The 15,529-nt window shown below is 35.9% G+C and overlaps 1 protein-coding gene across 4 annotated transcripts in view; it reads left to right on the top strand.

Moving 5' to 3' along the window:
- Positions 1-15,529, top strand: part of GPATCH2 (G-patch domain containing 2) — a 139,663-nt gene that overhangs the window by 2,629 nt on the left and 121,505 nt on the right. For all 4 annotated transcript variants that reach the window (XM_039883380.1, XM_039883379.1, XM_039883378.1 and 1 more), the window contains exons 2-5: positions 6,260-6,988; positions 11,845-11,906; positions 14,717-14,899; positions 15,371-15,450. In XM_039883380.1, coding sequence (XP_039739314.1) covers positions 6,276-6,988; positions 11,845-11,906; positions 14,717-14,899; positions 15,371-15,450 — 1,038 coding nt within the window. In that variant the 5' untranslated portion in view covers positions 6,260-6,275. The remainder of the gene's footprint in view (positions 1-6,259; positions 6,989-11,844; positions 11,907-14,716; positions 14,900-15,370; positions 15,451-15,529) is intronic.

Genomic DNA, 15,529 nt, shown 5'->3' with positions numbered 1-15,529 from the left:
CTTTTACAATGTGATTCATTTGGTGCACAAATCAAATTTAGAATTTAGGTACACTCTCTTTATTACTTTTTACATTAATAATTTATGTTTAAAGTCAATCTCTGGGTTTTTTTAATAGGTCAAACTAAACATTTTAAGAATTAAGTCCCTGGTAATGAAAATATTGAATTATTGACATATTGAACGACAGTATTTATTTACTTAACTTTGTGGCTTTGCCTTTAAAAAAATTAAAAATAAACTGTTGATTCTAGACCTTTGTTTCTATAGTTTCATTACTATTTGTTATTTTGGTGTTTTTTTTTTAATCTTGAAAAACCGCATAGTGAAATATGTGCATTTTTTAATAACTGCTCTTTTTTTGTTGTTGTCTTGAACTCAGTTTTATACTGTCAGGTTTGTTTGAGTCAGGTTTCTGTTTCAACGATTAGGAATCAGAGCAATGGCCAGTATGATTTGGGGCTAATAACTCATTAATCTTGGAATAGCTTCTTAGCATCCTTATCTTATGGCATGCTGGAAACCTTAAACCATCTTCAATAATGTGCTCTTAACTTGGCACATTTACTTAACTAAAAAATTTGAGTATCTAACTTATTAATGTGACAGAAATTTCAAAATCTCGATTGTCTAAATTTTTAGTCAAGTCATAGTTTTCTTTTGTTATTTAGTCATTCATTAGTTTGTTTATCCAACAGATTTTTTTTAACATCTGTGATGTGTCATGTATTATGCTTGATATTTGTAATTAATATTCACTTGTCTTCATTCTCATTGCTATTCTAGGAATACAGAATATATTCTATATTTGCTACGTATTAAGCAGTTACCATGTAGAAGCAATGAATGAGACTCATTTCCTATAAACTGGAAGCTTGCCTAGATGCACTCTCATACATGCCTGTTGACAGGAGTTGGAATGAATTGTCTTTTAGATTCCACAATTTTTTTGTTGTTGTTTTAGACTTTGATATTAATTCACTTAGGAAGTTTCTTATTCAATAATTCGTATTTCGAAAGTCATTAGAGTATAAGGAAAGACGTTTGGAATGACTACTGAAGTTGTCAAGTAACAAAAATCAAATTTAAATAATAAATGAGTTTGCCTTATTACATGCCATTTGGAAAGCAGAATTGGAGTTTTTTCCTTTAAAGCCACCTGTGGTTTGTTTTTCACCAGGTTGCTAGGGTAAGGAGGAAAACAGGCATTCTGAGTGTGCCTGTGACAAAAGTGACAAAGTAGCCGCTGCCCACAGCACCTCAGATTGAGCGCTTCCATCATGAGAAAGGAGTTTTTCTGTGTAGAGAACCATGACTCTTCACTTGGAAGGATGATTTTCTTTATTTCTTATATCTGTATATCATTAAGACAAGAGCAGGTCAGATGTACAGAATTTTTTTTTTTTAACTTGGGATTTTTGAATTTTTTTTTTCTTAAAATCTTAGAATCTTTAAGGAGTCCCTGAATCTCTTGAAATTTTAAGAATGATTTTTGCAAATGTCTATTATCTCTACTCTGTCCAGCATTCAGAGTGGTTCAAGATCTCAGAGGTTGAAGGTCTTTGGTTGTATGATATCCTCAGGATTCCTACTATGGTTATACCTTAAAAGCAGATGGGATTGACATTTCAGTGACCAGTTTCTCTTAATTGTAAATAACCTCTATTTTACCACTTCGGTTGCAAGTTGAAATAACTGTTCTCATGCATTAAGGACCGACTTTAATCCTCATAGAATCTCTTCAAGATAGAAATCATACCCATTTTTATGATCCCGCTTTTATGATGACTAAACCAATTAGAAGATAAGTAATTTGTCCGAGGTCCTAGGGCTAATGAGTACCACTACCTATAAACTCAAGTTCTGTAGTTTCCTCCCAGCCTTTTCGTCCCTAGAGAATTTTATATTTCATATCTATTGCCCAGTGTTAATATAAAGTTATAATCGATCGTTTACAGTACATTTTAGAATAACATAGGCTCCCCCATCCCCATGCTACCTTTTTTCAAAACGAGAGAAAAGTTTACTTCTGGTTTAGATAGGTCAAGGAGTTTTCTAAACGAGCCCAAGTATTGACATTTAATGTTATGGTTAGTCTTGAATTTCTAAGACGACCTCCCCCAAAATATATAACAAGGAGAAAAATGAAGACATAGTCTATTAATAAGTTATTAGGCTGAAATAAAGACTTATTTTGGCAATATTACCAAATTTATAAATTCTGATGGGCAGCAGAAATCTTAAACAGTATAATTCTTATGGATCACATTTTGTTAAATTAGTCATGAAATTTAGTCCTTGCTGTGTCATCCTAAGGCTCACCATTTGCATGTTTAGTCACTCATTGTCAACGTTATGCTGTTATGCATCAATTTCAATTCATACCGTTTGGCCGTTTGCTATATATTTTTAAGGCCAACTATCCTTTTAAATTTTAAAATGAAGCTAACATGAGTAACGAGACACTTAGTTCTGAGTCTATTTTCTTAAATTTGCGAGCAGTCATAGCACACATCCGTCAATCAGTATAGTTCAGGAACAGGTGCTGTGTTAGTACAGTTTTTTTGTACACGCTGAATTTTTATTCATACAGAAACTAACACCTAAATGACTATTTCTTCCCTTAAGTTTTTGAAAGCCAGTTAAGTTGTATTTAACAACAGATAACTTTTAGCACTCCGCTTCTAAAATTATTTAACTTTGTGGAAGAAATCATCTGTTTTATAGAGATAAATATGAGAATTTTACCGGGTGACAAAGAATGTTTGATTTTTTTCCTCCTTAACTAGATATTTATAGCTGTAGTCAATTACCATTTAGTTATATCTGGAAGATTTTTGTTTTCTGATGAACTTGTTAGATTTATTCAGCAGACACACATATCTATCCTCTTGTTATGCAGTTATTTTTAAACCAATATCCACTCAAGGAAATTATTCCCTAGTTTTTCTATAAATTATGTTTTTTTCTCTTAGGAATAGTAGTTATTGCTAATGGAGGCTTCAAATATTAATAGTCACTGCCAAAATAGTTTTTAGGAAGGCCTTTTTTTGAATTAATTAAGCCTGGGTATTAAGGAAGCCAAGGAGACCAGTTCACTCATTTTACTGGATGTTTAGTATTTCCTAGAGGAGGGCAAACAAACTTGACCTTTGGCCAAATATTTTTACCCAGATCTGGCACATCAAATTTTGGGTTGATTGTACATTTTATAGTACTCAGCAAAATCTAGTACCACCTGAAAAAAACAAAATGCTTATCTGCTCAAATTATTTCCCTTTATAAAATCCAGCTTTATATACATAGTGGGGTTATAACTTTATTCTCTTTATTTGGGCCATCTTAAAAAAACTATTAGTGAACTGTTGCTATCTTAGACATTACTCCCAGTACAGACTATTCCCCAAAGATTTCATTTCCAAATGAACAGAAATTATTTTATAAATGCGAATATAAAACTTTCAAATTAGCAAAGTAGTAATTTGCTGAATTTTATAATTTACGAACTTCAAAAATGTGGATGCTTAATAAACAGATTTTATATAGAAAAGTTATGTATTTCCAGGTTTCCCCTCCAATAGGAAATGTCTTATTAAAGAAAATACCTTTAGGATAAAGTGTTTCACTGCCGTGGTGTCTTCAGTGTAAATGTGAAGGCAAAGGAAATACATGAGCTATTGATCACGTCATGGTCTCTTGAGATAACTTTGTTTCTGTGAGGCCAGTGGTGCCAGTTTTACCCAGGTGATGGAAGTGAAGCACCTTGCCCACTGGCTAACGTTATTGGCTCATTAACAGGGGTTTAGGGGGAATCGACTTGCAGGAGTCTGGTTAGTTGAAACTGAAGGGGGGAGGTAGTGATTTGAATTTCGAATGGCACTTATATTAAAGGTATTTTTCCTATGTTTTTATAGGGTTTTAAAAAACGATTTCTAAAGTAATATTTTAGTTGATTCATGTTTGAGTGACTTTATAGAATAAACTGGATTCTTCTAGTTATTTTTTTTTCATTTCTCTTTAGAAAAACAATCAAATACGGCTGACACAATTTTAATGATGTTATAAAGAAATTTTGCTTTCGTTCTTAGTATCATTATTGGTTATATATTGTTAAACTAATAGTTACAGCAATATTTTAAAAATGAAATTAAATGAAGAGTATCAGATTTTAATGGGTTGAATCTGATCTGCCAACCTTTTTCTAATGTTAAGACCAAATTTTCTCTTTGAAAGTAAAGCATTAAATTGTGACTTCCAAAATAATCTGCAATTTTAGCTGGAGTTTATATTCATGCATTGTTAATTTCGTATTAATATTTAGAACTAGTAATTCACCTATTGGTAAGAAAACTGTATCTTCAAAAAGTAAGTGACTCCAGAACCAGGTGATACTGAGTCTTCCTGACAAAAAATCCTTATTGTAGTATGTTTTAAACTGGCCACCAGGCAGTTTTTAAAGGTGCAGTATTATGTTTAAAAAAAACCCAGGTCTTTCAGACTACGTCTCTTCCAAAGAAATAATGTTAAAGGGAAAGAACAAAATTCTCAGGAAAAGGAAAACAAAAAGGCAGTAATTAACAGAGGTGATGGAGGAGAGACCTGTTTGGATCATCAGTTTCGTCACAATTGTACCACCTGCTGCTAAAACTCATGAACAAAAATGCAAGCTGGGTTCTGGGATCGTGTAGCTGATTTTGGCAGCAGCTGGGCGAGCATTCAGGCTCTGGAACCAGATTGCTAGGGTTTGAATCCTGTTTCTACCACTTCCTGGGTGTGCCACCTTGGGTAAGCTGCCCCCAGCCTCTGCCGGTGTGTTTTCATCAACCACCTCATAGGGTTATTATGTGAGGATGAAATGCGATGATGCGTGTGAAACACTTAAAATAGGCCTGGCACATAGCATCGCTCAAGGGCTAGGAGCTACTCATGCGTTGTCCTCTGAGTGGTAAACCCACTTGAATCACGACATGTGTGTTTTCAGGTTATCATTGAAATGAAAAGACAAAGTTGAAAGTTATTGTAGGGGACTTGGCAAACATCTGAAAATATAGACTATAGAGAATACATGAAGAAGGGTCAGCAAAGTGTCGCCTGCCCTCATTTCGTTTTGGAAATAAAATGTAATTGAAACACTACCACACCCATTCTGGTATGTATTACCTGTGGCCGTTTTTGCCACATGATGAAAAAAGCTGAGTGAGCAGTGCCCAAGGCTTGGCCGGGGGACCTCAAAAATGTTTACTGTTTGGCCCTTTACAGAGAAGTGTGCCTACCCCTGTTATAGACTCTAGAAACTATGTTGTTTTCTATAAGTAGAATATTTTGATGCTTCAGTTTGAGAAATGATTGTTCATGATCTTCATAAGAAAGGTACATATTTGAATTACCTATTATGTTTAAAAAATAAAATCAGAATTCTGAGCCCTCTTTCACACCCACCATTTAGAATCTTTGGGAGCTGGGTTTGGAAAGGGCCAATATAATTTATAAAAGTTCTCAAAGAATACTGGTGTTTATCCTAGCTGACTAGTGGATAATTTTCTCACTGGTAGTATAGCTCAGTAGTTTTTGTCTCTTTTTATAAAAAAAGGCCAAGAGACTTCTTCAGATTACTTGTAAGAAAAATGATGGGCCATTTCAGAACAGTAAGGCTCTAGTTTGAGTATAGTTTCTGCTTCACTGACTTATGAGATTAGTGTGGCCTAACTTAATGCCTAGTGTTTGGTTAAACTTGCTTTTTATACGTATTACAAATCTTGAGAGCGCCTGCCAGTCTGGGTACTGGGCATGGCATGGCCGTCACTGGTAGAGCGTGTGGTGAGTGAGTGGAGGGTTGGTGCTTCTTAAAAATGGGGCCAGCAGGAGATTGAAAAAGTTCTCTCTATATCTGGCTCTCAGAAAAGGACAGGAATAGGCTAAAGAACAGTTTTTAGGCAGAAATAACTTTACCATAATTACACAGTAAAAATATAAAATTACTGAGACCTTTCCATTGCTGATATTCTGCTCTATCTTGAAGTAATTCCTATATTTAATAAAAGAACTTATACAGGAAAAGAGACCTTAAAATGAGTCCGAATATTTAAAACTCTAATGTGTTAGGAAAATTAAAAAGCTTTTAAATATTTCTTTGTAATAACCATTAATTTTCGCCAGATTTAGAGTGAACTGTCTGCTCTAATGAGCTAGGCTAACACGGTTAATACTATTTTCTTTACATTTTTTCCTTTAATTTTTTTTTTTTCTCTCGACAATGTAGGCATTTCAGTCGAACCATGGAAGAACTGGTTCATGATCTCGTCTCAGCCTTGGAGGAGAGCTCAGAGCAGGCCCGAGGGGGGTTCGCCGAAACGGGAGACCATTCTCGAAGTCTCTCTTGCCCCCTGAAACGCCAGGCAAGGAAGAGGAGGGGGCGGAAGCGGAGGTCGCACAACGCACATCACCCCTGGGACCCCGGTCACTGCTTAAGCGAGGGCTCTGACTCTAGCCTCGAGGAACCGAGCAAGGACTACAGGGAGAATCACAATAACAACAAAAAAGATCACAGTGACTCTGATGACCAGATGCTGGTGGCCAAGCGCAGGCCGTCGTCAAACTTAAACAACAGCGTCCGCGGGAAGAGGCCCCTGTGGCACGAGTGTGACTTCGCCGTGGACAGCCTGGGGCCCAGCCTGGCCACCAGGACGCTGCGCCGCAGGAGGAAGGTGAAGCGCATGGCCGTGGACCTCCCGCAGGACGGCGGCTGCAAACGCGCCATGACGCAGCCCCCCGAAGGTGGCAGGGACCAGGACATGGACAGCGACAAGGCCTACCAGTACCAGGAGTTTACCAGGAACAAGGTCAAGAAAAGGAAGCTGAGAATCATTAGACAAGGACCGAAAATCCCAGACGAAGGCGTCGTTTTGGAAAGTGAGGAAATGAGCCAGAGCAACAAGGACAAAATGGACTGTGAGGAGCAGAAAGTCTCCGATGAACTCATGAGTGAAAGGTGACTTTCAGATTTCCTAACTATAAAGATATGTGTCTGCAGTGTTCGTGGGTGAATCTGTTTTGTTTTTAAATTAATTCTATTTTTAAATAACTATAATGGTAGTGATATTACTGCTTAACCAGGGTTACGTTTTCTTATCATTTATGACGTTTACGACAAAACAAAATCGCTTATTTGATTTATACAAAGTGTTTTGATTTTGTTGTAATGACTTAATTTTTAGCTACAAAGAGCAAAGGAAATAGATCTTCACAGGGAAGGATGTGCATTTGAATAATCGCACACCTGTAACTCTCAGAATTGGATATATCATTATTTATTTGTTTAACTATAGAGTATTAGTCTTTCGTTCTTTTGTTTCACAATTCATCAGTTTATTCTAATTACTGAGATACAAAAATTGATACCACTTCAACATGCGTGGCTTGCTATTTTAAGTCTATAGATCGCTAGGAATTCTGATCACTTATGAATTGTAACACCCAGTTTACAGTCTAGAAACACCTCACCTTGTCTTTAGACAAATGGGGAAAGCAGTGATCCTTTGGCAGGTAGTCTAATCTATCCATTCTGGAAAGCAGGTATGCCACAAGGATGAGTACTGTTTTAACAGCATCAAAAGGTAAGTGACCACTTTTGTTTTACAGAGAATTAATGCTACTTGCAGAAAACGAGAAAGTATTGATACTGTTCATCCTCTTAGGTGTGTCCTTAAAAGCACATGCAGAACCAGTGCAGAAAAATCATTCCTTAAAATGGTCCGGTAAAGAATATTTGATTTTTAATTTGTAGGATTAGCGTTTTAAAAGTAGATTGTGACCTATAGAATATATATATATATATATATATATATATATATATATATATATATATATATATATATATTTATTTATTTATATTTATATTTATATTTTTATATTTATATATTTTATATATATATATACACGCATATACACATACATATACATATACATACATCTACAAAAAATATATATTTTTTTGCTTGTAAATGTGATTATGTGATTACAGACACGAGTAGGACCTGGTAAAATTTTATAGAATGGGCCTTTTATTAGAAATGGTTTGTTATTTATGTATTTATGCAGTTTTTCCAAAGAAGTAAAAATTACTTTAAAAACGTTTCAGAAAGGTTTTGAAAAGTTTATGTTTCTGCTTTTCTTCTAAGAAACATGTCATTTTTATACTAGAATGAGAATGATTTGTATGCTGCTATAGGTCCACTGTGACTGAGGACACTTAGCTTGACTTGAAAGTAATTATCTTGCTCACTTGCTGGGAGGGAAGGAGGGAGTCAGTGGAGATAGTGCTCAATTCTGGATTATTCACAGATTCCCTGCTTTCTGGATGGACTGGGCAAGCCTCCCTTTTATTGACAGAGATCTACCGTGGAAGAGAAATGAGATGAAACCCTCTTCATTTCTTTTATTTTAACTTACGTGTATAACTGTTTTTTCCTTGTCACTTAAGAGTTAGATGCATATTCGTCCTGTGGGAAGACTGCTAAATATTTAAGGTGTTTTCCCAACAAGTGTAAGTTTTTTTGAGACTACTTCCAAAGCTTTCCTCCTGTAAAAAGTTATGTATTTCCTTGGAACCGATTTATAAGTAAGAATTGAACTGCTTCAGTGTGTGTGAGTGATTTAACAGGCCCTGAGTAACTGCTGTTCACTCTTCACTCACAGTGCTGAGACTACTCATGAGACAGCCCCTGTTCTCTAAGCGTCATAATCTGGAATAGCAGACAAGCAGGTGATGAAAATGAAATGTGCGGAAGGAAGGTACTGGAGGGAGGACTTCCTGAAGGAGCTGTGCTTTAGAGCAGCGCTAAGCCTGCAGGGATGTTGGAGGAGGGAAGTAAGGGAGGGAAATGGCATTGCTGGGTAGAGGCCACCTTGCGCGAAGGCATGGCTTGTGAAACAAGCGTGGTATATTCGTAAAAGTATATGTAGTTCATTATGACCAGAACATAAAGTCGGAGTCGAGGTGACAGCAATAAGTAGGTCTTAAAGGCCTCGTGCACTGTGGTAAAAAGTTTGAATTTCACCATATAAATAATGGGGAAGTCAGTGAAGAAACTAAGTTAGACTCCCATGTTATCAATTAGATTTTCATGTTATCAAGATAACACATGTGATCCTGACAGCAGTGTTTCCTTCGGCTTTCACTGACCTCCGGTCTGTCCTTCAATAGGTGAATTATGGCAGTGATAGTACAGAAAAAAAATATATATGAGAGCAGTTTTAAGAGCTGGAGACCCTGGAAGGTTGACCGACTGTATGTCAGAGGATGAATGAGAAAAAGGACTCTCAGATGGTGCCCAGGTTTCAGAAAATAGAGGAAATGAACAGCTTGGGGCTGGAGATTGCAATTAGTGCACATCCATTAATTCAATAAGCATTCAGGGCATGTCTCCTCTGAATTCTGCGCTATACAAGTCACACTGAAAAAAGTGGAAGAAGGTGTCCTGGCAAGTGAGCCATAATGGCCGTCAGGTACTGATTTGATGAACACGTTAACAACCACACGATGTGCCCGGAGCATCTAGCTGGACGTCAGTGAGGTGAAATGTAACTAGGAAACGTTGTTTAAAACGCATGTAAAAATATCTCAAGTTAGGACGGGATCTCTGAGAACTAAGGACTGGTCTCAGAGACGCGGTTTTGATTTCTTTACATCTTTGAGAAGAGTGACCAAGCAGAGAGAGATGAGCGAGGACATAAAGACCCCCCTTAGAGAAAGACCAGAGGCGAGGATGGGAAGAATTTAGGTGGGCGTCTACCCAGAGAGAGAGTGCCTTGAAATCTAAATTTAATCCAACAGGTGTGGCGAAGTAACTTTAGATTTTTAATGGAAGACTATTAAGACTGTTTAGATTTACAGAAAAGTCACAGAGATGGATGTCCTGTGCCCTGTTGTTAATATTAATAGCCTACGTTCCTGTGGCTCATTTGCCAGAATTGATGAGCCAGTGTTGGCACATTATTAACAAAAGTCAATACTTTATTAGAATTCCCTTTGTTTTAATTTGATGTCTTTTTCGTGTTCCAGGATCCCATCCATATTTTTAGTCAACAAGTTATATTTTGATAAGATGAACCTGCTTACATGTAGAATATATTAGATGGGGTAAATCTGAACTCAGAGAGATTAGAAGACCATTGTGCAAAAAATAAATAGATGAAAAGCACATAGATTCACAATCCTTTATCTGCAAATCTGAATTCTGAAAGCTGTGAAAACCTAATTTATTTGTGGCCAGACCTAAGTTGACCTGTATTTAATGTGGATATTCATTCATTTAATTGAAAACAATTATATCAGTGTGTTTGATTACGGAGTGCTGTCCCAACCCCCTCTAGGCATCTTAGAACATACCTCTCTAAAATTTGAAGAATTCTGAATTTTAAATACATTTTGCTTCAAGGGGACGGGGACCTGAGGTGTGTACAAGTCCCTTTATTAGAGTTGCGTTGTTGGGGACAGACAGGAAAGCACTACAGAGTCACAGAAGAGAAAGAAAAAATCAATAGTAGTTTGGACAGCTAAATAGCAAAAAGACACAAACTTCCCAAAGTGATTTTAATACTCTAACATCACTGTGCATCGACCAGCATGTATGTTTGTAAATAAAATGTGGATTCGGTGCTCTTAGAAAGTATTACTTTTTTTCATTAATGCTTATGTAGTATAGGGAGCTTCATACATTCTCTTAACTTGAAGAAAGTTAAAGGTTCAGAGTTCCTAAGGACAGTGTCACTTAAATTCTTTTAGTTTTTGTTTATATTTGTTTTCAAAAACTCAAACAGAAACCGAGATGAAATTTTATCTTCAAAAAATATATATGGATTTAGACCTCATCTATAATTTTAATCTTTTTTTTAAATACTCAATTTAAATACTTTAAAACAGATTAGGACGTTAATGAAAAAAGTATTATAATATAAAAATTCACCTGGGGCAGTTTTCTGATTAGTAAAATTAAGAATTACAGTATGAAGAGAATATGTGTGAATTTTTAAAGAACGTCATTCACTTTCTTTAGAGGACAAACCGTTTATCATACGACCTTATTTTGTTTTAAACTATGTTATCACATTTCTTGTATTAGAACTAATATTAACAATTAGTTCATGTCCATCGAATGCCTACTCTTTGTTTTAACTTGTATGTTAATTTTGACACGCTCCAGCTTCTCTATAGGAGTTATTTTCGCATACTCCTTCATATTGGTAATCTTTTTTTGCTCAGTTTTTGCCCAGAGAGACCTTAACTTTGATTTAATCTGGATCGTTACTCTTGTCAACTATTTTTTTTCTTGCTGAGTCATAGAGTTGTTGTGGATTCTTAAGTAATATCCTTTCCAGGATATTTGCCCATGTGGTTATTGTGAAAAGTAATTTCGTCGCAGGCTCTTGTATTTCATGTGTGGAAGAAAGGCTTAGCCTCCTTTCGATGGAGCCTATTCCCGTTTCACCGAGCGGCGGTGTCCGCAGCTCGAGCGGAACCGCATGGCATGGGATAGGAGCAGTGTGCGTCGGAGGAAAGCAGATGATGAAATGCATCCATTGTGTCAGGACCTCGTTGCAGTCACATCTGGCGTCCCGTCAGGATCCCGTTAGCTTCCTGTGGTTTTATGTGCCCAAAATAATATGCTCTGTAGTTAATGGAACCAGGATATTTGCAGTTTGAAGAATAAAAAAAAAAATCATCTTATTTCCTTTCAAATCTTTGTTAGGCTTAAGGTCCATCTCTGAGCTGCCATGTCTTTTAAATTTTACGACTGAGAGATCAATTGTTCTTCTGATCTGTTTTTTTTCTTTTCCTTATGACAGTGAGTCCAGCAGCCTCAGCAGCACTGATGCTGGTCTGTTTACCAACGATGAGGGAAGACAAGGTACTGAAAAGTCATTTTTCTTCTCTCTTTGGAAAAAGTCTTCATTGTAAAGTTATCCTTATTACTAGTTGTTCCATAAGTTGATGACTGCGACCCATTTACCTTATGCACACGACGTAGTGCACTGGGGTTTAACTCTCTCACATGCCGTGGACGTATCTTGTCTTCATAACCTCAAGTAACTGACTATCTCTAATGCTAGTATGCAGAGCTGATAACACCGAAGGAGGGTTATCTTCCTTCAGGAAGCTTTACATACCTCCGTCCTCTCAGCTTTGTCTCTTTTAGCAAGTTTACAAGACACTGGTTCTCATTCTTCACCTGATTTCAAGTGTATTTAATTCTGTTTAAGCATTTATATAGTTGGATTTGCAAGTCATTTGTCATTTTTATTCAGCTGTGACATTTATTCACCCTATCTAGTTTGTAAGTAATTAGACAATTTTCATGGATTCAATATTGTAATTGTTAAACAGTAATGTTTGACAACTTAGATCTCTTCCATCTTAGAAATTTCCTGAGGCTTTTCATACTTTACCGTGACATTATTTTGAAACTACCTCTTCTGGAAGAAAGTATAAAAACCTTAATAAGGGAGCAGGAGGCATACGTGCAGAGCCTCAATCATAAATGTTATATGTATTTCTTAAGAATCTTTAGAGGAAAGCAGTAAGTTCTAAGGGTAAAGGTACTATTTATTGTTTTAAATATTAGTAGTTTAAAGATGCTGTGAGAAAAAGGACAACATAATAGCCATCCCACACCGTTGTTTCTTAGATAATAATTTTCTTAGACAACATTTTTTTCTCTTGGCAATACCAGTAAATTAAGTGATCATTCTTTTCTGTTTACTTGTAAAACCATTTGTCCTGGATAAATAGGTACATAACTTTTAAAAGCTGTAGACTTTTTAAAGTGAAGAGATTTTGCTAAAATATGGTAGAACCTCAGGGCTAAGAGCGAGTTTGACTATCTCGATAATATACCTAAGTTCTCGTTAAAATACATAGATCTACCCAAAGCTATAGTATAACTGTTGAATTTGGTAATGAAATGAAATGAAAAAACTCTAAAAAAAATAACATTTTAATAAGCCTATCAATCTTTGAAAAGCATGGAGTAGCTTAGAATATTATGCTAGCATTTATTGTGAGCTTATTATATTTCACATTGCTGAGTGCTTTTTTTTTCACATTTAATTTACTTTAAATTCTTATTAAATTCTTTAAACCCCCTTATGATATCTGCCCGCCCCGCCTTTTTAAGATGATGAAACCTAGGCTAATAGTGTTGTAGTAACTCCCAATGTTACAGAACACTAGAATTCTAATTGATCTGTTTGCCTTTAGAGCCCAAGTTTGTAATCTTTACCTACTTGATTTCCCTGTTAAGAATAAAGTTGTGTCTCACATCAAGAGCAAAATAACCTTGTTTTTCTATAGTGAAGTTGTCTTAATAGGAATTAAGACCTAGGGTAGTCAGTTTCAAGGGATTCCCTTTCTTTTCTAATGGTTATACCTAATCTGTGAAATTTCAATATAACTCTCAGTAAAAGTGCTGATATTTATGTGTTTTGAATTGTGATTTTTTTTAAAACTAATTTTTATTAAATCCTCAATTGAAATACTGGTGACTCTGGTTTTCCAAATGCTTAAAATTTTTTTCTCCCTTATAATTTGAAATATAGCTGTTTCCCATAAAATCATTTTCAGTTGAAGCTTACATTTTTATTTAATTTGCATTAAAAAATATTTGTAATGAGAAATGGAAATCAAAAACTTTTTCTAAAGGGAAAAGTTTGTGGCAGTAGTTTTTTATAAGAATCATGAAGAAACTTTTGAAGAAGACTTTTGAATACAGATTGTATTCAAAATGCTGTTTCTCTCTTATTTTTAAAAGCTCCCTTTTTCTGTATTTTTGTCTCTTTATTATTCCTTTTTAAACTAAAAAATACTATTGATTCACACCCAGGGCATGTTTCAAACTAAATTTTAAATTGATCAATACGCCACGGTTACTTATGGATGTTCTCAAACTTACTGTGACTAGTGATAAAAAAACACCTTGTAGTAGTCCGGTATAAGTTTCTTTGTAAACTCTGCAGTATTGTCACTTTTCATTTAAAATCAGCTTTTTCACAGCTATTGGTTAATGAACTTAATCAGATTAATTCCATTTAGTCACATCTGTTCATGACTGTTTCCCCTTTTACACTCCATATACATCATGAAATTAAGCTAATAGATACCATTATCAGCTGCAAAGAATAAGTTCTGCAGTTTTATACCTTTTAATTTCTGGCAGGAGATTAAGGCCTATTTTTCCTTAATGTGGAAAGGATAGCAATTTAAATGGATTTTTCTATAGTTTTTGCCAAAGGATTAACTGGTTTATTATTGTTTTTCGCATTTTTACATTTAGTTCTAAAACACAGCATTTTATATTTTTGTTGATGGCAGTTCTTGTTATAGTGTTAAAAAACCATTTCTTAAATGAAACTGTGGGGTAGAATAAAGGTTTTATATATATATGTATATATAGATATAGATAGATTATATATATAATTGCCAAATAATATACAGGACTCCCAGTTAAATTTGAACTTTAGATACCTAACAAATTATTTTTACGTATGTTTAGTATACATACTAAAAATTCCATATACATACTCTATATTTATATTAAAAATTAATCATTTATCAGAAATTCAAATTGAATTGCTCTCTTGTATTTTTTAAATCTCAACCTGACAACTGGCTTTATTTGGATAATAAAGCCGAATCTTTGGGGGATTTCTTGTATTTGCACAGGTGATGATGAGCAGAGTGACTGGTTTTACGAAAAGGAGTCGGGTGGAGCATGTGGCATCACTGGAATTGTGCCCTGGTGGGAAAAGGAAGACCCCGCCGAGCTAGACAAAAATTTACCGGATCCCGTCTTTGAAAGTATCTTAACCGGTTCTTTCCCCCTTATGTCGCATCCCGGAAGAAGAGGTCAGTAGCGCTTCCTGCCGGGTGGGTACCATGGGCTCTAGTCAGTCTAGGGATCTAAGGCAAAATTGGAAATGAAAGGCTGCAAACACGAGATGCTGTAACGAAACACGTGGACCAGTAATTCAGCTACTGCATCCGTCGTGCTCTCAAATTATTAGAGAGGTTAGACTTGGGGTCGTGCGAGCCCCACCGTGAAAGTGTTGACATGACGGGAAAGGGACATCAGAAGCAAAGGAAAGCCCCGGATGACACCCTCATGCTTAAGCAGTCGATATTGTGCGCTGCCCACGTTAGACCGCGGCCCGGCATGGCTTCAGGCCCTTTAAGTTCAGGCTTTGCCTTTTCCCCACGACTATTCGAGATGCTTCCCTTCGCCCACTTACTTACTTTTTGAATCCTGTCATTGACAGGATCTTTTTCTATGCCCCAGTGACCATAGAGTCCCCTAAGTTGAGTGCTTGGATTTTCCAGGTTTCCAAGCTAGACTCAGTCGCCTTCATGGAATGCCTTCTAAGAACATTAAAAAATCTGGAGGGACCCCAACTTCAATGGTAGGCATGCTTTTTTTGTTTGTTTAATTTTTGTCATGTTTGCAAATGTATTCATTTCTATGGAATAAAAAGCCACATC

This window comes from Pteropus medius, unplaced genomic scaffold (assembly GCF_902729225.1).
Source record: "Pteropus medius unplaced genomic scaffold, Ma_sr-lr_union100, whole genome shotgun sequence".
Classification (NCBI taxonomy): domain Eukaryota; kingdom Metazoa; phylum Chordata; class Mammalia; order Chiroptera; family Pteropodidae; genus Pteropus; species Pteropus medius.
This window is presented reverse-complemented; position numbering and strand designations above follow the sequence as displayed.